Source organism: Rhipicephalus sanguineus, chromosome 2 (genome assembly GCF_013339695.2).
Source record: "Rhipicephalus sanguineus isolate Rsan-2018 chromosome 2, BIME_Rsan_1.4, whole genome shotgun sequence".
Lineage (NCBI taxonomy): Eukaryota > Metazoa > Arthropoda > Arachnida > Ixodida > Ixodidae > Rhipicephalus > Rhipicephalus sanguineus.
Genome location: NC_051177.1, coordinates 140,515,414 through 140,541,542, shown reverse-complemented (window position 1 = coordinate 140,541,542; position 26,129 = coordinate 140,515,414). Strand labels below are relative to the sequence as shown.

The 26,129-nt window shown below is 48.1% G+C and overlaps 1 protein-coding gene and 2 pseudogenes across 1 annotated transcript in view; 2 read left to right on the top strand and 1 right to left on the bottom strand.

The window, feature by feature from the left end:
* LOC119381913 (phospholipid-transporting ATPase ABCA3-like) overlaps positions 1-20,751 on the bottom strand; it is an 81,834-nt gene extending 61,083 nt beyond the window's left edge. The window contains exons 1-3 of the mRNA XM_037649663.2: positions 20,670-20,751; positions 11,591-12,262; positions 9,909-10,037 (exon numbers count right to left, since the gene is read on the bottom strand). Of these exons, the coding sequence (XP_037505591.2) occupies positions 9,909-10,037; positions 11,591-12,262; positions 20,670-20,751 (883 nt within the window). The remainder of the gene's footprint in view (positions 1-9,908; positions 10,038-11,590; positions 12,263-20,669) is intronic.
* Positions 9,901-10,036, top strand: LOC119384190 (U1 spliceosomal RNA; annotated as a pseudogene).
* A 4,161-nt stretch (positions 20,752-24,912) lies between the features above and the next one.
* LOC119383726 (gamma-interferon-inducible lysosomal thiol reductase-like) lies at positions 24,913-25,685 on the top strand (annotated as a pseudogene).
* The last annotated feature ends 444 nt before the right edge of the window (positions 25,686-26,129 follow it).

The window sequence follows — 26,129 nt, the reverse complement described above, 5'->3', positions numbered from 1 at the left end:
CCCGGCCCATATCCATTTCTTTTTCGTAATTTCAACTATGATATCCTTAACCCCCGTTTGTTCCCTGACCCACTCTGCTCTCTTCCTGTCTCTTAAGGTTCAGTTCAGTTCAGTTCAGTTCAGTTTATTTTCCTTAAAGGCCCCGTTAGGGGTGTTACATAAGGGGTGGGGTACATCATGTGATGGGTAATTCCAAATAAAAACCAATGAACTTCGTAAAAAGTTCATTGGTTTATTTAGGAAAATGATAGGTTACACCTATCATTTTCCTTTCCATCGCTCGCTGCGTCTTCCTCAATTTAAGTTGAACCCTCTTTGTAAGTCTCCAGGTTTCTGCTCCCTAGGTAAGTACCGGTAAGATGCAGCTGTTATATACCTTCCTCTTGAGGGATAGTGGTAGACTACCATTCATGATTTGATAATGCTTGCCGAATGAGCCCCATCCCATCCTTTTCTTCTAGTTATTTCACTGTCATGGTTCGGTCCGCGGTTACTACCTGTCCTAAGTAGACGTACTCCTTTACAACTTCCAGTGTCTCGCCACCTATCGCAAAGCGCTGTTATCTGCCAAGATTGTTCCACATTACTTTAGTTTTATGCATATTAATTTTCAGACCTACTCTTCTACTTTCCGTATCCAGTTCAGTAATCATGAGCTGTAATTCGTCTCCCACGTTACTCATCAATGCAATGTCATCAGCGAATCGCAGGTTACTGAGATCCTCCCCTTAACTCTTATCCCTAATTCTTCCCAATCCAGGGCCCTGAAAACCTCCTGTAAACACGCGGTGAATAGCATTGGAGAGATCGTGTCTCCCTGCCGTACGCCCTTCTTTATTGGGATTCTGTCGCTTTCTTTATGGAGGACTAGAGTGGCTGTGGATCCGCTGTAGATTTCTTCCATTATGTTTATATAGGCTTCGTCGATGCCCTGATTCCGCAGTGCCTGCATGACTGCTGATATCTCCACCGAATCAAATGCCTTCTCGCAATCTATGAAGGATATGTATAGGGGCTGGTTGTATTCATTGTAAACTATACTAGAATGCCTATTGCAAATGATGATGCGAACTGCCCCCTACGCCATAATCCACCATTCTGTAATTTAGCGAAGTACCCACTACGCGTACGCAAGGCAAATGTACGCAGTTGTACGTTTTGTTGATGCTGTTGCTGATGATAATAATTAATTATAGCTGAGCGCTTTGTAATGGGTGCTCCTGTAAACCACTCGCTCGTTGCGAAATTCACATGGTGTGACGCCTGTGCGAGTCTACGCTTCTGCCTAACGATAGCGCATGTGTTAACGCGGCTCCTCTCGCTGTATTAGACCTGTATAGGAATTTTCCCCGAAGGTCTCGATCACTAGCGTATAATAATAATAATACAGCTACGTAGCTGCCAGATGGCCCTGGGCTGCTTCTTGTCATGCTTAAACATCTGCGTTCAATGGTGCTGCATGAGCTTCACGACGAACCCACCGCCGTCCACCTGGGCGTATCTCGCACGTACGACCGTGTCCGGCGCCGCTTCTTTTGGCGCGATCTCGTTCGGTTCGTTCGACGTTACGTGGCCTCCTGCGACAAATGCCAACGTCGGAAGCGACCTGCCGCGCCCCCTGCTGGACTCCTTCACCCGATCTCCATCCCTACCGAACCTTTCTTCCGTGTTGGTGTAGACCTTCTCGGCCCTTTTCCTGAGTCCAACTCTGGCAACAAGTGGGTCGCCGTTGCTATAGATCATGCGACCAGATACGCCATCACTCGAGCGCTCCCCACCAGCACTGCTTCTGACGTTGCCGACGTTTTGCTCCACGACGTCATTCTACACCATGGCGCTCCTCACCAACTGCTCACCGATCGTTGCCGCGCATTTTTGTCACGAGTAATTGACGACCTCTTACGCTCTTCCTCAACGCAGCACAAGTTGACCACTTCCTACCATCCTCAAACAAATGGCCTCACCGAGCGCCTAAATCGCACTCTCACGGTCATGCTCTCCATGTATGTCTCATCTGACCCCATGACTGGGCCCTGGCGCTACCTCACGTGTCCTTCGCTTACTATTCATCGCGTCATGATACCGCGCCGGTTATTTACCTTTTTATACGCTCTATGGCCGTGATCCGACGTTACCACTGGACACCCTACTTCCGGCTACTGCATCTCCGCCGAGCGAATACGCACGTGATGCTATCGCTCGTACCGACCACGCGCTTCAGATCGCCCGCTCTAGGCTGTCGGCTTCACAAGCAACCCAGAAGACAGCAGGCATGTCGACGTTCGTTTATCACCTCGTTCCCTAGTTCTCCTGCGGTGCCCAGTTCGTCGTGTTGGCCTGTCAGAGAAGTTGTTATCTCGGTACATGGCTCCATACCGTATCGTCTGCCAGGTAACGGACGTCACCTACGAGATCGTTCCCGTCTCCCAGACTAACCCGCCTGCAAACACGCCCAGTGACGTAGTGCACGTCAGTCGGCTAAAACCATACCGCCCTCCTTCTGAAGGACATGTTTAAAGTGCCCCGAGACGGCGCTTTTACCGCCGGGGGTAGTGCTACGTAGCTAACAGATCAAGCGCCAGACATTCTGCGTACAGAAGACGACAAAGAGGACTGACCTGCCTGTCTGCTGTGGGTGCTGTCCTCCATCTTGATCGATGTTGTGCACATCAGTTGTAAATACACTTGTAAATAGTCACATCTCGTGTCATTTTACTTAACAATATCAATAATAACAATATATTAATAATTTTGGTTTAACGTCCCAAAACCACCATATGATTATGAGAGACGCCGTAATGGAGGGCTCCGGAAATTTTGAAGACCTGGGGTTCTTTAACGTGCACCTCAATCTAAGTACACGGGCCTCTAGTATTTTCGCCTCGATCGAAAATGCGACCGCCGCGGCCGGTATTCGATCCCGTGACCTGGGGGTCAGCAGTCGAGCACCTTAACCGCTAGACCACTGTGGCGCGTAATCACTAGCGTGGCTTTGTGGTAGAGCACTTGCTTGCCACGCATGAGGCCAGGGTACGCGACCTTCGGGTCAGTAGCCTGGCGCTGCAAGCATTGCAACATCATGACGGCAATCAATCAATCAATCAATCAATCAATCAATCAATCAATCAATCAATCAATCAATCAATCAATCAATCAATCAATCAATCAATCAATCAATCAATGTTGCCGCCATTGTCTTGCTGCTCTCGTGGTCATTTCGTTGACATTAGGTATATGACGATATGTGCATAACATGACATGCGTGTATGACAAACATGTATGAGAGAGTGAGGCTCTTTACTGGAAAAACCGAATTTTGCCAGCGCGCATATGACCGCTGGCATACTAACATGTATAGGGGAGGGTATTGGGGTTAAAAGATTCCAGAAGAGAGGGAAATATTGTATTAAAAAGAAAAATCATAAAGAAATATGAAATGCGCAAATGAACTTGATAGCAATACTTACAAATGGGATGTCAGGTACGTGTAGGCTTTTCTATATCAAATAGCGGATTTGCGAAAGGTCATGACATCCGTGGCATCACATGTATCGCATCAGTATCATGACCGCAATTGCAAGAAATCCGTGGTAATTACCAAAATGTGCACGCATGCCTTGCAAACGTGCGCTTATCAACGGCATGCCATAACGTAAGCGTCATGACGCATGCTAAGATATGACGTAAATGGCACAAACGACAGTATGTAATTGCAGTGCGTTATTTAGCCGGGATAAGCTAACATGCATGATGCTACATAAGCAATGTGGCATATACGTGCCCAGACATGTACTCTTTCGCATAATACCAACCTCGGTCGGCCAGCTATTGGCTACTGTTTTGGGATGGAGCCTAGTTTTAACGAACTGTTCACTAGCCTTGCTTATGTTGTATGAGTACTTGCCAGTGCTGGCTAACGTTTGCCAGTACTTGCCATTGTTGTATACTAATAGGCTAGTATTATGTTGTCTAGTGTGTGTGCCTGTATTGTTTTGTCGCGGCGAACTGCTTGCTGTTGTTGGCTAAAATTGGATGGTTATTGGCTGTTAGTGCTCGTCAACGCTGTCTGTAGTGCTATCACTGGTTAATGTTGGCTGATGTTTGCAAGTGCTTGCTAATACTGACCTCCATTAAAAAGGCTGGACGGCGCACCCCCGCTCTGCGAGGCGGGCGCTTGTGAAGCCACCGGAAGGTCCCCTGTTTGTCCCGGAAGCTGGCGTCTTCTGTCCGTCTCAGTCGCGCACTTCAAATATTCTCGGGTGGCAGCTGTTGTTATGATCGTTTTGCTTTTTTATTTTTTCAAACTCTGCCATTACGCCTCACTTTAGAAGCCGACGAACGCTACACGAAAGATGACAGACACCATCCGAATACGGCGGAGTGCTGCAACGTACAAAATGCGTGAAAAGTAATGTAACCTTGAGGTACTTACGCATGAAACGTCTTCCCTGACGACTTTTCCGGTCGATTCGTACAGTTTACTACGCTACAAGCAGGCATTTCTTTAAAAAAGAAGAGAAAAGCTCTCTTCCGGGACAAAAACGGCGGTTTCCGGTGGCTTCAGGCCCGCGTGCTCGATGCGCCATCCAGCTCCTCCTAGTGGAGATCAGTGCTTGCTAATGGTGGTTAGTGGTAGCCAGAATTAACTAGCACTGCGAAATGGCGGCTACCTGTTGGCTACTTTTGTCTAGTGCTTGCCAGTGCTGACTAGCTGTTGGCTAGCTCTGGATAAAGTTCAATAGCTGTCAGAGTTACCTACTGGCGGCTGAGTGATGTGTTGCCTGTACCCTCTAATAACAGTGCTAAACGCTCACAAGGGTCCCGTATGCATTCGCCTAAGACGACTCGAAGACGAAAGCCATCTTCTTTTTCTTCTCAATCAATGTATTGACCCGGCACAGGAAAACATCAGTGCATGAGGAATACGACTGAGAGGTCACATGAATAACGTGACATGTCTGTCGCGTACGTCATGAAACCTCATCCCACGTCACAACCTGCTATCGGCGCGGCAGCTTGCGCAACAGCAATCTTTGCTGGGAAGCATATGGGGGGTGCTTCTCAAGCTTTATCAATGATTTGGTTTGTATGCTTGTTTTATTTTATTCTTTATCTAAGCGAATGCTGTGTTGTATGTTGTATAGGTGATACCAGCGAAGTTGTGCACCGTGCGCTTCAAACGCTAAAGTAGTTGTCCGTGAGTACGATATCGACCAACTAGATGCTAACTAGCACACCCACACGTGTGAGCACTAGCTCCAGCAAAGACACAACGCCCGATCTAACATTCACTAAAAACTGCTTCACTGTAAAAAAATTAAAGGGGCCCTGCAACACTTTTTCAGCATTCTCAGTAAACGCTGCCGATCGGTAGTCGAGGCTCCTGAGAACACGCGAGCCAAATATTATAGCGCAGCACGTGGCCTGGGATTTACAATTAATTCTCAAAATCAGCTAGAAATCGTTGCCTCTCCTCTCGACAAATGACGCTTTAAACCCGAATGACCGCGCCATAAACCCAACGTCCACGGTCATTGGCTGATTTGAGCGTCGTGTGCTACATAGTTACTGCGGCGACCGCGGGATGCCGCCACGTGCCCGCGCGCTCGCTCAGGGTCACACTGAAAGTAACCCGCGCGGTCCAAGAAAAAAAAACAAAGTGCTCAAGCTCATGACGTGCGCTGATGAAAGGACACACCTTTTTACCCCTTTGCCATTCCCCCCCCCCCCCCCTGCGTAGTTTTCACTGCGCTCTCTGGTACGAAAGGAGAAAGAATCTGAAGCGTGCGAGAAATCCCTGTAACTCCTCTCGTACTTGACGGATTCCAAACATTTTTGCGGCAGTCGATCTAAGAGGCAATGACCTCTTTTAATGAAGTGATTCGATGATTACTTGGAAAAGTGTTGCAGCGCCCCCGTTAAGGCAGTTTCGCACTAATGGGAAGGTATGTGTATACTGGTAGCGAAACCTCCATGGAAGCTCATGCGTCAGGAGGTTGGTGGATTGTTGCCACCGTCGCCATCTACGTATCGTGGGGACTACTAACGGCAAGCAAAAAATAAAAATAAAATATGAGGTGACAACCGGAAGCGGTAGCGACGTCACCTATTTACGCTACATAGGGCGAAATTGTCACATCCTCTTTTAAAATGCTGCTCTTTTACTTGCTTTTGATAACTACGGAATTTTTTCGCTCCGTTACGGCTCGGTGATAGTCGTATGCGAGAAAAAAGGACGATTAACAGAAAGCATCTGACAAGCAAGCTTGCTTTATTAGCCAAATAGTGTACTTACAGTATGAAGCGAAATAATTAGGAGATAAAAAATCACAGCATATCCACGGAGTGAATGATGATGAGTGGGCGAAGCTGCGGAGGTTCATCGGTAAACCGTGAATATTCCGTGAATTCTGCCCAGTACATCATCACCGACGTGAGATCGGGCGCGTTTATACTAAAGGTTCGATGAGTTATGACGACTTGCAGCTCACTTTAATTTTACGTGTACGCTGTGAATTTTCATTGTTTAGAAAACCATTGCTTTAGAAAACATCTGACGTCTTTCGTTAAGCAGCTGGCGTCTTTTCGTTTTGCTTTAGAAACATCTGGCGTTCTTTCGTTTTGCTTTTACAAAATATCTGGCGTCTTTCGTTGGTTTATTTCATCAATCAACGGCGTTTTGAACAAAATTTTTATTGTTTAATCACGCACAGGAGAAATCTCACCAGGCACTACCTTGGAGGTAAACAATGGCTGCTAATGGGAATGAGAGACAGAAGAGGTCGGCTTTTAGCTAACACTTACACTTCTACTTCTACTAACGTTTCCTACTGGAACATGACAACGGCTGCTAATGGGGAATGAGAGACAGAAGAATTCGGCTTTTAGTTAACGCGCACGCTGCGAATTTTTTATTGTTCAACAACGCACAGGAAAAATCTCCCACCGGCACCACCTTGGAGGTCAAAGCGTAAGACTGGTTACACACTACGACTACTACGACTACGACTACGAGGGACGAACGGGTGCCGCCTTAAGGAGCTTCGCCCCTAAAGATTACACCATTTCCCGCTAAAGGGGACCATGAGGCGATGCGAAGCCGGGGCACTTGCACGATGGCATTCCGTTGGCGTTCGTTGGGCATGCTACCGACCTCGCGTCGTGGAACGCGAAGAGGAACGCTACGCGCGTCTTGTCTTCTCTCTAGCCTGGTCGTTAATTCTTACAGGGCGAGCGGGGAACGCGGTCTACAGGCGTGCGAGAAGCGGGCAACGTAGGAGAGGAGAGAGAGGGGGAGGGGACGCGCATGCGCTGGTGCTCATCACGGCGTTGCGCAGGAGAGAATTTCGGCATGTGTAGCCCACGTTTCACAGGAAGAGTGGAAAGGGAAAGGGGAGAGGGGAAGTGGAGAGAGGGAAAGGGGAGAGGGGAGGTGGAGAGGGAGAAAGGGGAGAGGGGAAGTGGAGAGGGTGAGTGGAGAGGGTATGCCCATGCGCAGTAAGGGTGGTCACGCCGCACACCACCACCACCACCGCCGCATTGAACTTCGCCATAAGACACTTCGCATCTAAAATATGTTGATACCACGGCTCACCAGCACGATAGCACAAAAGTTCAAAAACTCACGTTGCCGAACCAAGGAAAACCACTGGAGCGAGGCAGCAGCCGTAAGAGGATCCCTTTGGCAGCCTTGCACAGCGCAACGTTTCTCCGTTTAGCGTGCCGCATTCTGATTCACAAAAGGCGAGGTCACGCCGGCCGTGCGGAAACCACAGAGGTCACACGAACATTTATCTACAGCTTCTGGGAGCTAGTTGAGCTTCTATGATATAAACAACACATGAACAAGTAAAAATTACACCATTTCCCACTGAAGGGGACCAAGAGGCGACGCAAAGCCGGGGCACTTGCACGATAGCATTCCGATGGCGTTCGTTGGGCATGGTACCGACCTCGCGTCGTGGAACGCGAAGAGGAACGCTACGCGCGTCTTGTCTTCCCTCTAGCCTGGCCGTTAATTCTTACAGGGCGAGCGGGAAACGTGGTCGACAGGCGTGCGAGAAGGGGGCAGCGTAGGAGAGGAGAGAGAGGGGGAGGGGACGCGCATGTGCTGGTGCTCATCACGGCGTTGCGCAGGAGAGAATTTCGGCATGTGTAGCCCGCGTTTCACAGGAAGAGTGGAGAGGGGGAAAGGGCAGAAGGGAAGTGGAGAGAGGGAGGGGAGAGGGTGAGTGGAGAGAGTATGCGCATGCGCAGTAAGGGTGGTCATGCCACACACCACCACCGGATTGAACTCCGCCATAAGATACTTCGCATCTAATAACCTACGGAATATACGCGCGAAAGTGCGACACAAAAATGAGCGATGCCTTGTTGAACTAATTGTGCGCCGAACTAAACACAAGCCCAAACTAGCAGGCAGCCTACATCTGCCCCCCATTTCTGGCGATTGACCAAAAAGATCAGGCAGTGAACTATTTAACGAAATGCCAGATAAGCCGTAATGCAAAATGCTAGTTTACATTGTCATGTGTAAAATAAACATTCGAAAAAAGATTTACATTGAGTTTCCGTTTTCATTATTTACCCGCCCTCTCTTTATTTTCTGTCTTTTTTGTCTCTCTTTCTACTTCTTTCTTTCTGTCTCTATATATTTATTTCTCTTTCTCTCCCTTTCTATCGTTCTTTCTCTTTCTTTCCTTTATCTCTCTCTCTTTCTCGCTTCCTTTTTCATTCTGTCTCTTTCTGTCTTTCTCTTTCAGTTTCTTTCCCTTTCTTTCTCTCTATTTCTCTCATCCTCTTTCTTTCTGTGCTATGCTCTACTGTCTCCTTCATCCTTTCCCTCCTCCTCCTCCTCCTCACATCTCTTTTTCTCACCCTCACTTCCATTTCCGACTCTCTCGCTATACTATACTATACTATACTATACTCGGCTATCCAGGCACGCTAGCAGAGCGAGACATAGCCTTGTATAGATACAAGGCTATGTCTCGCTCTGCTAGCGTGCCTGGATAGCCGAGTGGTTACGATGCTCGCCTTCGGATCTTTCACTATTTTTTTTCTTTCTTTCTTTCTTTCTTTCTTTCTTTCTTTTTCTCTCTCTCTTTCATTCTTTCTTTCTTTCTTTCTTTATGTACTCGTTCTCTCGCCCATCCGATTTATTGCATCCCACGTTGGACAAATCGGCGCAATGGAGAACGCGCTCGTGTTCGGGACGCGAAGCAGAAGATGAAGAAGAGGACGAAGAGATTTATTGTGTTGCACGCGCTAGAAACGTAGAGGCCATTCACAATGATGATGGCTTATGCGAAACCGTAACGACATAACGAAAAGCATAACAGCTGCGCTGTGAAAAGGTATCTTTGGCAAGATGAGGAGAAGGAGAAATAAACTTTATTGCACCACGGTTCTCGCTGCGGATAATCTCGGTTAAAGTCCCTTGGTAGAGACGCACTGGCTGCGGCGTCTAGCGTTGCCTGGTCCAGGCCGCCCGTTGGCTTCCAAGTGCAAGAGGATGATGCTGATGATGCTCATGTTCCTGTGAAGTGGCTCGTAACCACACTGGTGGATTGGCCGAAAATGGGGCAGAATATGAACCACTTCATCTTTCTTTATGCACGCGCACCTCTGAACGCACTATTGAAGAACAGTTACCATGCACTTGCTGCTTGAGCAATGACCTTAAGATATTTTTTTTACGCTTGAGCGTAAAATACAGAAAGTAAATCGCGTCCATGAACAAACACTTCAGCGCGCGCATTGCCCTGTGAATTGCTGAAGGCTTCAAATTGCTCAGGAGTCCTACGTGTGCCTGCTGTCTCGACGCAAGATGCCGCTATCCACATGGACCAATAGGTAGGCTGCACTGGAGGTGGTGTTGGCTATGTTCGTTAGGCTGGCATACGTACCTTGTGTCGGGTTGACGCTGATCATGCAGGGCGCACCCCGAGAAGAGGCCCTGCGCTGACTCTCGCCACTGACCCAAATCAGGGTCAGTGGGGCACGAAATTTTTGGTAGCGGGGGATCCATCCCCCTCCTAACGAAATCAAAAACAAGATTTGATGAAATATCTGCGTGCTTCGCTGCAAATATCGTCTAAAGACGATAGAAGAGGCGCTGCGTGAGATATGGACGCCATCTGGCAATACGTCGGGAAACATGAGTGCTGTGTTGCGGGCTGGTAGTCTCGGCGCAGCAGCAGGCGAAGACCGGCGGTGACCAACACGACCGGCGGGGACGCCAGCCAGCTCGAACACGCGGTTTGACGCGAAGCGCTGAAGCTGAAGAAACGTCCACACTCAACGAGTACTCTCCACACACTCTTTTATTTACACGTCGCCTCGGTAAAACAGCAATGCCAGAGCGGCGCCCCAGGGCATTCGTAGAGTGCAATACAGAAGCGAAACCGAAACCCAACAGTGAGCTCGTGCAGAGGGCACGGAGGAAGGCAAGTTTCAGCGCAGTCGCATTTTCAGCGCAGCTTAAGAAACTAGGGTCTTTAGAATTACGTATGTATGCATTTTCTATTAAAGGAACACACCACCTAATACTTTCCTAGTGATGTTGCGCCTCAGATATGCGTAATGTTTGTTTTTTGATGGACAATGTACACAAGTATGAACCTAGTCAGCCGTTCAAGATGGCTGGCCCTTGGGCAAGCGGTTCAACTTTGGCCGAGTGGCTGAATCGAGTGACGTGCCGACAAACCGAAAGACAGACCAAAATTTCTCCGTTTAAGTATCCCAAAAAAGACTATCGTCTTTAAAACTCACTGTACATACCCTGCATATCACTGAAAACGGCGTCATGGTGCCACCAAGAGGGTTTAGCCAGGCTTCCCTTCTCGGTGGACATGCCTCAAGCGTGCCACGATGAAAGGAGCCTGTAGGTGCGTAAGATTGGCCGTTTGAAACTGTCATACACTGCAAACGGGTTTGAGCCTGTAGCGAGAGAGGTAGACGTGACGGCGGCCGACGTGGCCGTGTCGTGGTCTCGCCACTTTATTTGTAAGGCGATTGCCGAAGCGGAGCGGCGGCGGCTGCAGCGTCCAAACCGCCAGGAGCGTAGGCACATTCCTAACTGCTCGCGCCTCGAGCTCTCAGCCTGAGCTGCGCGAGAGGCGCGGCACGTAGGTGGTAAAAATGATGATGATGATGAATAGCGATGATGATGACGCTACAGATTACTCCCCCCCCCGCAGAAATGAGCCCGGAATGAAAAACTATGGGGGCGTATATACAGGAATGTTCATGTTGCGAAGCGATAGGGTCCGTGGGCAGTCCAGGTCGTTAACGTGAAGGTAGCCGTCAGAAATGACAAGGTCTCTGGGGGGGCGACTCTGGGAGCAGCGCAGCGGGCGAGGGTCGCGACGGAGAGACGCTGTTGGAAGGAGCGAGCGACACCGATGACTTGGAAATCGGTAGTGGGCCGAGAAATTCCGCTGTGCAGCCCAGCGAAATTGCCACACACACAAGCTCTTGTGATGCTGGCGGTTCGTCCGCACACTCGGGTAAAGGTGACTTAAAGACAGAGTGGAGCGTAGGCGTAGTACATCTTGGCCAGTTGATTTAGACGTTCGTCGGTGCGAACTTCGCCTGGTTGGGCGGGCGACGCAATTGGCGTGGCGACGGTGCCGGTAACGGCGTTGGTGGTGGCACATCACTGGCTGCGGCTGCTCCATAGTCTGCCGTGTAGAGTGCAGGCGAGCCGCGAGGCGTGCGCTGCAGATAGACGTGGCGCGACTAATCTCGGTTGGATGAGCCATGTTGGAGAGACTGGTAGACGGTGCAACTGTAGTCGCAGAATGAAGTTTAGTAGGTGAAGGAGAGCGCGTGTGCGGGGTGGCAGGTGGGTTGTATGCCTGCGTGGCCGGTAGGGCATACGCGGTCTGGTCTAACTGTGGCAAGCACGGCGGGTGGTCCTCGGGATTTTCTGTCATCGTCGCAGCGTCACGCACGTTCGGCCGTAGCTGGTTATGGGCTTGAACGTCTGCTGCGGGAGATTTCGAGGATGATGGTAGTTCCTGTTGGCAAGATGCGCACAGTGTCGAGGTCGAAAAGGCGGGTTCGTTGGACATCGCTGACGATGCCTCCGCAATTGGGGGTCGTACAGCGGGAGTCACGATGTCCGTGTCTACGGCAGGCTCCAGGGCGTGCGGCGAGGTAGCCGTCGTGGAGCCTGACGTGTCAGAAGTGTCGTGGGCCGTGGAGGTCGGGGAAGACGTGCAGGAAGCCGGCAAGTCTGAAGGACCGTGGGCCGAAGCTGTCGAAAAAACAGACCTCTCATTAGAGTGGCCGATGGCAGCAGGAACCTCCTGTACCTCGTCGGGCGGGTGGTCGGGCGCGGGAATCGATGCGCTGGTGGCCTGACGTGAGGACGGAGGAGTCGTAGCCGGGGAAGGTAGGTCGTGGTCATGGGAGGGCTGCGGGCCGTGTGGTACCGCTCGCGTTGACGGAGGGGAAACCCGGAACTCACGGGTCCCCGGTAGCGGGCGGTACGTCTCGCCATAGCGAGCCAGCACCGCAGCGCAGAGGTCGTCGTATGGCTGCGGGCTGGATGACGACGCGGCGGACAGATGTTGTAGCTCAACCGGCAGCGCTTGGAGCAGGACGGCGTGCATCATCGGCTGTGCCGTGATGCCATTCAGAGCGAGAATGGCATCGAGCTGCATAAACCACGCTCGGGGGTAGGCCGGGTGGAACGGCTCCACTGGCGGGCAGAGTGACGGCAACATGGCAGCGGGCCGCTCGGCAAAGGGCGTGTTCTCCGGGTCACCAATTGTAGCGAGAGAGGTAGACGTGACGGCGGCCGACGTGGCCGTGTCGTGGTCTCGCCACTTTATTTGTAAGGCGATTGCCTGCGGGGGGGAGTAATCTGTAGCGGCATCATCATCATCGCTCACGATCATCATCATCGTTTTACCATTTATGCGCCGCGCCTCTCGCGCAGCTCATGCCTAGCGCTCGAGGCACGAGCAGTTAAGAACGAGCTCACGTTCCTGGCGGCTGGACGCCGGTAGCCGCTGCCGCTCTGCTTGTACTAGGGCCTTCTAATAAAGTAGCGAGAACGACACGGCCACGTCGGCCGCCGGACGTCTCTCTCACTCGCTACAAGCCTTTCAGGGAGTTTTGGGCTCGACGCATAACGTGCATCCTAAAGGTACTACTCAAAATCCACTTGAAAAGGAGATTTTATTTACATCCTTTGTTGAGGGAGTGACTGCATGGAACTAACAGAGTCTTTACAAGGTACCTTTGGTGTTTCTATTGCTCATTTTGGGGCTTGAAAGGAGGCATTGGGAGTTTTTCTGCTTCTTTTAAGAGCTTTTAAAACCTCCTTTTATAGGCGGCCCCGAGAAAAATTTTTTTCAAGCACTATATTAGACTTTCACGAAGAATTTCTGCTATTATTTATCACTAGGACGTATTAGAAAATGGACATCAATTTATTTATGCACAGTTATGACATTTACATACAAGTACGCACAACATAGGAATCGAACTCGCGACCACACGCACTGCAAGCAAATACCATAACCGTTACACTACACCGCCACTAGTTGCTCGCGGGCTTTTTTCTTGGGCTTATATATGTACCAATGTATGTACACAGCGGCTGGTAATCCGTTCGCGGAACTCCGAACTTCTGTTCTTGTACCATTGGCGTGTGTTCGCGCTTGACTAAGGTCGATACGTAATTTGTGGGGCGTCATGCAGGCCGACGTAAACACCTTCGGCTCCGAATTCGTTGGTACGTCGTGTCGTGCCGCTAGAAAAATGATAAACTTGCGCCCTCTCGAGTGCTTCTCCATATGTCGACAATGCTTCGCTCACCCCAAATTTGTGAATACCAGCGCGACCATATTACACCCACCTCATTACACCCTAAGGGAGTACTGTCCAGATGAAGGTAGTATTAAGGAGGATTGTAGCCCTTAAAACGCCAAATTAGGCTAGTTTGCGTTTGCGGTGTACAAGGCATGCCTGCTGCGAGTACAGTGGCGAAGTGCCCACTTGGATATATTTCTACGGAGGTGCCCACTGCGCGTCCGTAAGACAATATGCGCACCTACGTAGCCGTGAGTCTGAGTCTGAGTGATTCCGGCTGAGTAATATTTTGGTGAGTTTGAGTCCGAGTGAGTCCGGTTGAGAAGAACTTTGGGGAATCTGAGTCCGAGTGAGCCCTAAGCGCGAACTATATTTCTATAGTGAGCCTAGGTGAGCTCCACAATTTTTGCCGACCTATGTTTAACATGATTCGTGGCACTACACGACGCCTGTGTAGGGTTTTTTTTCCCGAAAAAACATTTAAACACTGGCGTGTCTCTGTGGTGAACACCTGCCTGCAACGTAAAAGGCCTGGGTTCCATTGTGGCACTGAACCATGATTTGTGTTATTTGCGCACATGGCGATTTTTTGCTCCCGTACAACGCCCATCTTTCGCTCGCAACCTTCGGCGGCGCCGCCGACATCGGAATTTCCGCGGCACGGGCCTTTTAACGTTGTCGCGTTAAAATACCGGCAGATTTCACGCACTGTGGGAATCAATTTCATGCGAAGCAGTCAGCGAGTAGCTGCTTCAGGCGCATTTTATGGCTTTGAGCCAAGTCTTCGAGGTGCATAGACGTCTTTTTGTAAAGCAACTCTAGACTGTAGCTTGCTGAGTCATATAAGTAAATATGGGCTTCGTAATATGACACGCGCAGTTGCCCCGGTGATTAAGCAAAATCGCGTCTTGGATTATTCGTTTCGCGGGGTAGTTAAGCAGCATATGCTTACAGACTGCTTGCCTTCTTTCTTCAAGCCGCCTACGTTCTCGCGGTCGTCTCTTAACTGGGAACATACCAACGAAACCTGTCATAGGAGGGCATGAGGGTATGTCGAACACGATTCACAAGAGGTGAGATGAATAACGTGACTTGGCTGTCGCATGCGTCATGAAACCCTTTCCATCAGTCTCGTATGGCACATATCTGCATAACACTGCACGTTGTATACGTGTATGCGTCACAGGTGATTCGCAGTCTATATCAACCCATACTTTGCAAATATTAACGCGATAGCGTTGAGGAGCCCGTGCTGCAGAAAATTTGGTGCTGGCATAGACAGCCTTCTTGATGAGCTAAAAATGGCGATGGATGCGAGGAGTAAAATCACGGCTCCAGCCGGAATCGAACGCTAGCATTCTACATGGCAGAGAAGTTATCTACCACATAACCACGCCAGTGCTCCAAGCTGCTCGGGAAAAAGACCCCATACAAGCGTTATGCGAGTCAGCACCAGTTACGTTTGCACTGTTGGCATTCTGATTTTATAATAATGTACTAAACATTGACTCAAGTGGATTTGAGCAACGCTTGACTCAGTCAAGCGTTGCTCAAATACACCAAAGATCGCTGTTTATGATATGCAAGTCATGACACCGTAGCGTGCCCTCATTGCGATAACACTAGCATGGTTTTAACGTGAGTGCTACCCGGGGTTGTCTGTGGTGGCTACATTTCGCCAAATTGGCGAATTTGAGAGGCCCGTGGCGACCTAAAGTTATGAATGGCTACATGGCGAATTTTTGGCGATTTTCGGCTAAGGTCTTCACTGAGTTATGCATCCTAAGCTCAGTGTCTTCCCAACGAATGAGTGGCAACATTCTCTGTATTTTTCTTGGTTTTAGACCCACCATTAGAATGCGCGCGTTACGCGTCATTCGGTATCTCCGTCCTGTAACTCGTGTGTATCTCTTCAATTTATCTAGATGCAGGAGGTACTGGAACGTCCCCCAGCGACATTCTAGCAGAATGTAGGTCAGCGGACTGCCTTGCAAACCGCGAGGGGGCAGTGTTTGACAATAAGTTTATGGCTTCAGGTGCTTTAAGCTTCTCTAATGTTTCGCTTCTGAAGGGGCTAGACGACGGGTTGGCCGCGTGTTCCGACCATTTGTTCCGCCACAGCTCCAACTGTTCTGAATAGCTTGACGAATTATTCACTGTTGCTGTACCCCCAATTCAGCTCCTAAAGACTGTTTTGGAATAGCGAAGAGAGGCGGATACGCGGCTATTCGTGCAATAAAAAAAATATTTATTGAGGCATTTTGCACTGTTCCCGGTGAGCGTGTGCAATGAAAAAATTGCTATATAACATTTTACACTGTCTACCTGATTATTATTAACGCATCGGATTGACGCGTGTAGATATAGGTGACTATAAGAAAGGGTCGGTGGCGTCTGGAATCATATTAGTTAACACTTACAAGGTGCAAGACTCACTAATGATCGGTTCCTGTAAGAATTCTGTCGTGTTACCTTCAATAAACCTTTTAACCCTCTTAATTCATATAAGGGTACACAAAGCTGTCTACAAACAACGCTTTCGCCGTTTTCGCCGGAGGTTTACCACACTTTTACCTTTGAAATGAGCGGACAGAGTTGGAACGATATCATGTCTTGCAAGCCCACGATATGTGTACAACTACTAAATTTACCCAAGGAAGGTCAATTCACATTGTAACAGTCGACTCAAAGCGAGCAGTCCGGCATAGGCTGCTTCTCGCTGACTACTTAGCATGAAATCGATTCCCACTATGCGTGTCATATGCCGGAAATTTTTCTCTTTGTAAGAGCATCAACTTATTTCCTTTGTAACGTTCATGTGTTTCTACGTGTAGACCCTTTGTTTAACTCTCATATGCCTAGTCCTAAAGTTAGCACCACCATAGTCAAATGACCATACAATTTCCTTTTGAGGTTAACTGCAAGCTGTAGGTCCTTATTTGGTAACGCTTAACGTTCAGAACTCACTTTGTTTCTTCCGTGAAGTGCGTCCTCTTACCAAGAGACCCTGTGAGTAATTCACCCAATATAGACACAGCGTCGATCGATTGTAGAGGCTGACTGCCAGTGATGAATTCATCTTCTTTTGCCAGGTCGTCGAAAATTTCGTTTCTCTTCTATATATATTCATCTTAAACATTACCCTTACACCATCTTCACTATTTCTTGAAATTGTTTTTGTCGAAATAATCCCCATTTTAACTGAACCTCGCAGCTGGAAAGCACACCTCAGATGTGCACACCACAGATCGCTATGGTGAACAAACAGATAAACTTTAGTGTCACTTTATAATATGCATCTGCCAGAAAGTACTTTCTCCTGCTTAGCATGATATCTTTGATAAAAGTGCAAAAAACATGGGGTCGCTTTTGCAATGCTGACGTTGTGACGTATGCGATTTCCTATTGCAGGCAGTGAAGAGAAAGCACAGGAATATTTGGACATCTGGCGCAAGCGATTCATCAAAGATGGAGTGACGTGCTCATGCGACATCACCTGTTCACGCTCGTCTTCAATATAACAGCGAGACACAAGCAACGAACGAGAGATTAAATAAGCATTGTCCCATTTTAGAGCAGCCTGTTGCACCGATGCACCGAACTAGAAGGTACACAAAAGAAGAAAACAGGTAACCATTAAGTCTAGAACGGCCAATTCTAGAGAGAGTGGCATTTAAAATTCGTTTAGGTGTGATTGCGATGCTCCATAACACTAAATGTGAGCGTAGCTCTACGCGTGTGTTCATTTGGCAATATATTGAGGCAAAAAACTACATATTATTATATATTCTATTGGTGGATTTCAAAAATATTTGGCTCAATTTTCGTTTTCATTTTCTGTAATGATTTCTCCTTTACCTTATTTTCTTCTTCGCGGAACGAACACCACTTCCAACCTTTCTTTTTCATCTTTATTTATTTCTTTTTTATTCTTTTCCTATTTTAAAATTTTTATTACCTGTTTTGCTAGCGAAGGCGCCAGTGTAACCCAGCCGACTTCATCAAAACAGCAAGAACGTCACGTGGCTCAAGGCGCGCGAGCCAGCCTTCGCTATTTGACACGTTGTGCACCGTTGACTGCGCGTCGGTATACCACGCAATTCTCCCTCTGAAGTATTACGATACGGAAGTCGACGAAGTGTTTTATAAAGCAAACAACGGTAAATGCACACAAGTAAGAATATGCCTGTGCGTATTTAAAATTTATCACATTTAAAATATTTCAAACTTAAAGCACGGACAGCTGAATATTTACGAAGCGGAGAGAATCTATCCGCAAATTATACGTAATTACATTGGTGATACTAGCAGCGACGTCTCTGGAGCAGTATTTGTGATGCTGAAAAAAGAAAAGCAATTGAACAATACTTGAAAAGAAAAACACTGGCAATAGTGCTATTGACATGTGAATATGATAATTTATTGAGGAACGACTTACTAAAAAGCCGCCGTCGTAGAGGGCGACGAATGCGTTATTGCACTTCTTACGATCAACAAACCTACGTGAACTACTGTGCTACTAGGCAATGTCATGCGCTATGCTTTGCAGTAGGGATTCTGAGTGCATGCTCTGTTTTTGTCTCTCTCTCTTTTTCTTTGCCCCTCGTCTTTATTGTCCTTTTCGGTGTAGGAGAAGCGACCGTACAATTACATTTTCTTTGCTACCCGTGCAGGGTATCAAACCAAATATATTTGTTTCAGTTAACATCCGTACGTCTATTTTCTTCTTCTTTCTTTCTTTCTCTGTATCTCTCCTTTTTTATTTGTTTCTTTCACTTTGTCTTTCTCTATTTCACCTCGTGGTTGATTCATCCTGGTGTCTTGGTTGTCTGCTAGCTGATATTTTGCTTTGATTATCAAGCATGCACTCAGTATCTCAAGAAACTGCTCGGGGATATCGCTGGTAATGTCTCCAAGGCGATGTTTCGTGCCCGAAGACGACTGTTGGGGACGCGTCTCTTGCATGCGAGAAATACGGGCTGATGTGAATGAAAGCTGTACAGGGACACTGGGAACAAGGTATGATTTCTTATGAGAGGGAACACGTACTAAACTTAATGAACCGCTACACTCTAAGGCAGAATTACCCGAATGAGGAGTAACGGAGCCCAATAGGCGCGCGCGATGAACAGATAGACCGTTGAGGAGGAACCGCAGAGGGATGCGTGCCGTGTCCAAACCAATTGGTCTGCAAAGGGATCAACCGCGCGGGAGATACAGGCCGTGTGCAGAGATACGTAATGTGGGCACACCGTTGTCAAGGAAACTGACCGTCCTTCCTCGCTCTTGGGTCAGTCCAGGGGGGTGTTACTCCGTATACCTCTCATAGGATGTCTTAATTCATGACGTCAGCGCTGGCATCGTCAAACGTCCCCTTCAGTTACGACACTAGCGGTTGGAATTCATCAGAGATTCGAACTAGAAATGGCGGCGCACGCGGTATGCGTCGTCATGACAGCAGTAACACCAGCCGCACTTCCTCCCCTAGCTCTTTCGTGCGCGCCGTTTTTCCTTTTCTTGCGTGCGCGGCGCGCTTTTTTTTTTCTTTTTATGCATCCACACGTGCGTACTGCGCCGCGCGTTCTTCGCGTGTTTGAATGTACGCAATTGGCAATCGTGCATTCTGCTAACACTGCAGTCGTGCAGCACGCGCCAGAAAACAAAAGAATGAATTGCACTCACAACACAAAGTATCTTTTGTCTCGTTTTATTGCCCTGGTTTCCGAAAATCAACACTTTCATCAAATGTGGAACGATACAGGCTCAGGAAATTAACAGAAGTGACTAACAGATTAACAGGAGATTAACATACACGTGTTCATGATCACAGGTCTCCTCTTTCCCGTCATGGTCTGCCTCGCAGCACGTTTATAAGCTTTCTCGTAATGCATTGCATTTTCTTCAACACACAACGTATTTATATCGCGGTGACGCTGGCAGCAAGACGTAGACAATTATACAGGCCTGTTTCCTCTACACAGCACCGCCAAATATACACTAGTATCATCGGAACGAAATGTGCTCTTAAATGTACATCTGTATGCAATGGATTGTGTGTAGTGATACGTGCTTTTCACATATTATATTCTAGAGATTCAGTAGCTTGAAACAGCTTTTATTTAATCATCAAATAATATTGCAACATCAGTTGCCTGTGCAATTACTTACTTATTATTTGATAAATACGGCAGACCACACAGGCCTTCTAGCAGGATGCACAACGTAACTGATGATCCGAGTATGTATGTGTTGTAGAGAAAACATTGTAGTTGTCAAAGGCGTAGGCACGAGGGAGGGGGGCAGGGGGTGCACCTTTGGTCATGTGAGGGGGCTGCCAAGTCCGCTCCGCACGTTTACTCAGACGGACCTATCCCATCATTCTTAAAGTGTAATGTTATGGCCAGGAGGGTTTTGACGATAATGGCAGCCGAGGACCACTGATGTAGCATTCCAAGACCTGTTTACTTTCAATTCTTGCCCCCAGAATGTCAGGGATCAAATGCAGGCTGTTGTGGGAAGCACGTCGTCGCTTGGTTTTCATTTTTGAATCCACTGTTTTCTTTCGGAGTTGACCAAACGGGGTTGGGGACGATGCGGGGACTCTTCGCCCCCCTAGTGGACAACACTGTGCACGCCTATGGTAGTTGGGATATGAACTTCACTGACTCGATTGTGCGTGTGTGCTCGTGGTGATCGAGGGAAGAAGACGCCAATGAGCAGTTCTCGCACTCTGGACGGTCGGCCATGTAGCCAGCCAAGATTCAAGGGTCAAGCAAGCAAACAATCAAGCCTGAGCTTTCTGGGCGCGACACAGGTCCCCGTCGAGCCAGCTGGGCGGCTACCCAAGGCTCGTGTTCTTGTTCCGGCGTGTTCCTGGGCCAGGTGTTCACCCAGCGACAGGTCGTTCCGGTGCGGCCAAGCCATGCCCTCGGTCTATCCTGTGCTGGGCGACGCCCCAGACTCTTCCAGTGCCGGGCTACGTTCCCACTAACACCTGGACCTGCCACGACAGCGTCGTCGTGCGGCCGACGTGCCGTGAGTGTGTCATCACTGCGCCGATAGACGCCACGAACCAGGGTGTCGGAACGAAATGTTTTTCGTTTTGGTTTTAGTTTCGTTCCACCGCAAAGCAGTTCCGTTTCGTTTCTGTTCCGGAACGAAAAAAAAAAAAAATGTTCCGCAACGGTTTGTAACGGTTTTTTTTTTGTATGCAAAAATTCGAAGTTAAGGTAATCATATAATGAACATTGCATTTGTGATGTAGTTACTTGTGATGTAGCGGAAGTAACTGTACCACGAATTCCTACCAACTAGCACAAACCAGTATTAATAAGTCATAGTATTTTCTCAAAAGACAAATACGAATTTTTTAGCGGGCTCAAGGCTTTGTGTCAAGGGATTGAGCAAGATCTCAGAAGCAGCACGTCATTGAGTGTACTATCTGATGTGCGAGACCGCTGTTCTGATAAAAAGATCGCCAGGCCTGCGCGGAACACGCAGTATGTTCACAACGAAAGCTGGAAGAGCGGACTTTGTAGAGCCCGTTGGAGAGTCTCTTGGGGCAATAATACAAGTAAATATGCAAGGTACCTACTGCGCCATAAATCATCCCAATTTTTCTGAAGTAGAGAAGTTCCCACTATGCCATTTTTCGTCATTCTTCGGAGTCTCGTCGTACACGCTGCACATCTGTAAGGCATTATGTGCACTTTGTGCTATGACTGATGATGATAAAGAATTATGGCTGAGCACTTCACAGCGGGTCGGAAGACGTGTTGCAGAATGGGCGCCTCCATTCCATTTCAATTCCATTGCGGGGAATTAGAACTTGCCCCAAATCCATTCTTTACAATTACTCGGAACGAAAAAACTTAGCTCATTCGCACTCTGGGAGTGGTCGGGCAGTTCAATTCCATTCCTGTAATTCCTCAACGTAGGAAAGGCATCTTGATAGTTTTATCGAGTTAAGAATGAACGCCTCATAAACCTGATGTCATCAGATGCATTAAGAACTGCAAAGTACGCAAAACACGTTACCAAGGTCGAGGGATGGTACCTTGGTGACATATCTCGTGCAGTAGAACCACCCTACTAATTCCCATAGGGACAGTTCTCCTGGTATACCTGTAGTGCATGGTCAGCATGTTTGAACGAATGGTGGTGTTTTAATATTGTTTATGCTTAAATGTGTTAATGCTAAAATGACGACATAGCGTAGCTTTATGCTGACAAAAGATGTATTCAAGAAGACTAAGCAGTTCTGCCACGCGTCTGGAGCGGTCGTGAATATGGAGAAAACTAAGATTTGGTTATTGGGGAATCAGACCCTCTAGATCTGCTGGTTTAGTTGGAACGGTGCACCGCTCGGGCACCTTGTGCCTTTGTATCGAATACGGAACACTGGGTCGCACTGCTCAGCAGCATTCACGCTTGTCAAGCGCGCCTCGCAAGTATGGATGGGTGAGGAGAACTTTCTGTGTTCGCCTGTGCGCAGGTGTGCAATGTCTTCGTTGTCGCAAAGGTTACTTACGTGCGTCAGGTACCAAGCAGCTCGTGAAATAGAGATAAGGCTGTGCATAGTGTATTCGCCACTTTCATGTGGGGGTTGGGGGTATCAATGGGAACCAACGCGCAGGGGTAATTTGTTTCTCCCTTCGGTATCTGCTGGGATAATGCATTAGTTCGTACACTAACTTACGCCTTGGTTTCTAGCAGGCACGCTGCTTATAAATGTACCGCGCTTGTAATCAGCCAAGCCATTTTAAAAATACTGCTTTATTGTTAATTTCGAGGCTCTGACTTACTAATGTTTGAAGTTTGAAAAAGAGCACGTAGGATGAAAACTGTGCTCTATTTTCGGAAAAAGACGTAATTCCATTCCCATTCCACTCCGGGCAAAAGGCGCTTAATTCCATTCCCATCCCATTCCCCCAAGCGTTGTCTTCATTCCATTCCGGGGTCGCGAAAATGTGGAATGATTCCGGAGTCATTCGAATTCTGGTGGGGCAACTCCGCAACACTGGTGGAACTTATTAAACAACACACTCTTTGCGCTATTAGCATTGTGTGATGACTGGTTGTTATTTTACTCTTCTGCCACGCTATATTACATATGTAAACACGATTCCTTGCCCGACATGACGCGTGTATCGAGTATTTTTGCGATGGACCTACAAGCACCAGCGTGGCACTGTGGTGGAAGACCCGACTGCCACGCATAGGGCGCCGGTGGAAATCCCATCCTATCCTAGAAATTTGTTTCTCGTTTATTTTTTCTTACATCACGCGATAGCGGTCACGGACACCGGCGGCGGCGGCGGCGGACTACTATGGCGCCAAAATCAGCTGTTGTGATCTCATAACAGCATTCGCTGTAACAAACTTCAGCGCCGACAGTGCCCTCTCTATGCTGGTCTGCGTGACAGGCGCGCAGAAGTCCACTTGCGTTAATATAATCATCTCTGGTTGCCACTGTTTTCGTTTTTCGCACAATTTCAGCATATCTTTGATTTGGAATTCCTGCCTGAGGCACGCGCTAGTACTGTACCCTGAGATATGCTCACATTGCATGAGCTCAGTTGCTTCGGGTTGCGAAGTTTTCTCGTGAACCGAAAAACGATTGAAAAAATTTCGGTTTCACTCCGGAACGAAATAATAGATAAAGTTTCGGTTACGTTTTCGTTCCGGTCGAAAATATCGTTTTTTTTCGTTTTTCGTTTTCGGTTTTCGTTCCGTTCCGACACCCTGCCACGAACTATATGTACGATAAACTGAAGTGTGCTGAATTGTGCGTGTCGATTAGTAACGTGTCCGTCAGTTTCGTCCCCTGTCCACATGAAGCCTCAGTGTTTTCGTTGCGCCATCCTTGTGTGTGAGATGCCTGAGCCCACATCAACATCACAATAGTACAATAAAAACAGATATGATCAGGTGATTTCTACTCCTTCCCTTATATAGGTTATTCTGATAAAATTAACGCAGAAATAAGGAAAGTGTATAGAAATCGCTCCTGACATCCAGGATACGCAGTTGAACAGTGTGAATGGTAATGTCACGTAGGACTTGTAGAAAATGGTAAAGGGACCAGGTGCGATCAATAACAAATTCGTCATTAAGATGCAGGTTGATGGAGTTAAAACGACATTTTCGTATTCATGACCTCAGTACTACAGCTGGTTCATTCAATTTTTGAATAAATAAACCAGCGCCCTTTTAGCTGAAACGGAAGAGAGAATCCATGAAGGCTTCGTTCTTTTGTTGGACACAACATAAATAAATCAGCATACTGTGAAGCCAAGGAAATCATAAATAATGTCCCCCATGCTTTCCTTGGTGTCATTGTATGTTGCTTTAATTATGTTGTACACACATATTTTGTTTCGAGCGAAACATACGAAACTGTAGTGGGTGGCAGAGCCGCGTCTGTGTGTACACTTCTTTCTCTCTCCTGGTTCATTCGCGCTTGCACGTTTAATTGCCAATTCTAACGAACTAGCCTCACCAGGTGTTTTAGCCGAGCAAAAATAAACGACTCTTTACACGAGTACCGATCGTACGTATTTCCTACTCTCAATAATATGTCGTTCCTTCTCAAGTGTCGAGTGCCAAGTACTGATAACCGTGAAGAACACACTAAGCACGGTTATCAATCCTTTCGATAAGAACCATGTTACGACATCGAAGATGAGAGGCAGTTCCACCGTGCAGATTCACATCAGTCGCATTAGGTACGAGCTCCACCATACCCCGTAGCCATCTTATAGCCAGTCGTACACGCAAAGTTCTTGTTCATTATTCCATCCTCCTATTTATACCGAAGTGGACTTCTACGCACACCTCGCTGAAGTTGCCATTTCTCTTCTGCACACTGAGAACCGTTGTGGCGTCATGCAAGAAAGTGCGAAAACAAGCTCTTTACACGAGCACAGGCCAAATTCATTTCGCAGATAACGCTGCTTCTGAAGTATCTAGCACAAATAACTGATTGTCGTCAAGGGCACCACGCCTTCTTATCGCTCTTACGGTGTCGCCCGTGACACGCCACTGGCCGAGGCGTGTCAGTACTTTCGCACATCTATAAGTTCGTCGCATCTGATTCTAGCTCTACTACGCTCCGCTGCTGCTCTAAAGTAAATCACTCACACAGTGCGTAAAGTTGTCGCCCAAGATGCCGTCCTCCCGCTTATATCTAAGCGGACTACTGGCGATCATCCTTGCTGTCTCACCAGCGCTATGTTCCGCATCTGACGAGAACATCGTAAACGTCACGCTCTACTACGAGGGACTTTGTCTCCCCAGCCACTATTTCATCCTGGACCAGCTACAGCCGACGTACGTCAAGCTGCAAGACTACCTTATCGTCGACATCTTGCCCTTCGGTAATGCCCGAATGCACGTCGTCAACGGTACCGTCACATTTGTCTGTCAGCACGGACCCGACGAGTGCTACATCAACGAAGTACAGACATGCGCTGTCAAGTATGTCCACCCGACCCGCAAGCTTTTAGACTTTGTCGCCTGCATGCTTAGCCAGGACAAGCCTACTGAAGCTGGCAAGCCGTGTGCCGAGAAGGTGGGTACCGACTGGTGAATCTTGGACAGGTGCAGCACTGGGCCGGAAGGTACGCAGCTTATGTACGAGATGGGCAAGAGGACGCGCGACCACCAGCCACCGATCGAGTTCGTGCCGTGGATAGAGGTGAACGGAGCGCATAACAAGACTATTCAGCAGAGGGCGCAAACGCATCTGTTTGACTTCGCCTGCGAGCTTCTCGAGCCAGAAGCTCCAAGAGTGTGCCAGAAGCCCGGCTCGTATTACTGCGCTGCGGAACAGTGAATAATAAAGTGATGATGAAAATTCGGTACCACGGAGTCTGCTGCTTTAGTTGCACGTTGCTCCGAAGACACATGACTGGATTGATCATGTGAAACGTTTAGGTATGCGAGATGCAGTAAGTAAAAAAAAAAAAACATCATTCTTTGTTATTAGGCGCTTTGATTTTGAATAAGAGTGTTCGTGCAATAAAAAAAAGTCACAGTTTCGCCGCAAGGGCGAAGCAATGAATGCGATAGCAAGAAACTAATGCTATACGAAGTGAGGCTCGCCAATGGATACTCTCAGTTTGAACAGCGCTCCTGTTGCAAAGGCGGCCGAAGCAGCGAAGGAAACTAGCGTGCTTCAAGTGTCGAGCTGTGACACTTGATAGTTCGCGCTCATCTTCTGTTTGTTCGTTTAGCGACGTCCCTGAGCTCGAGTGACATTCGTACGTGCCGTAACATGAGCGCGGACATCACGGTGAAAG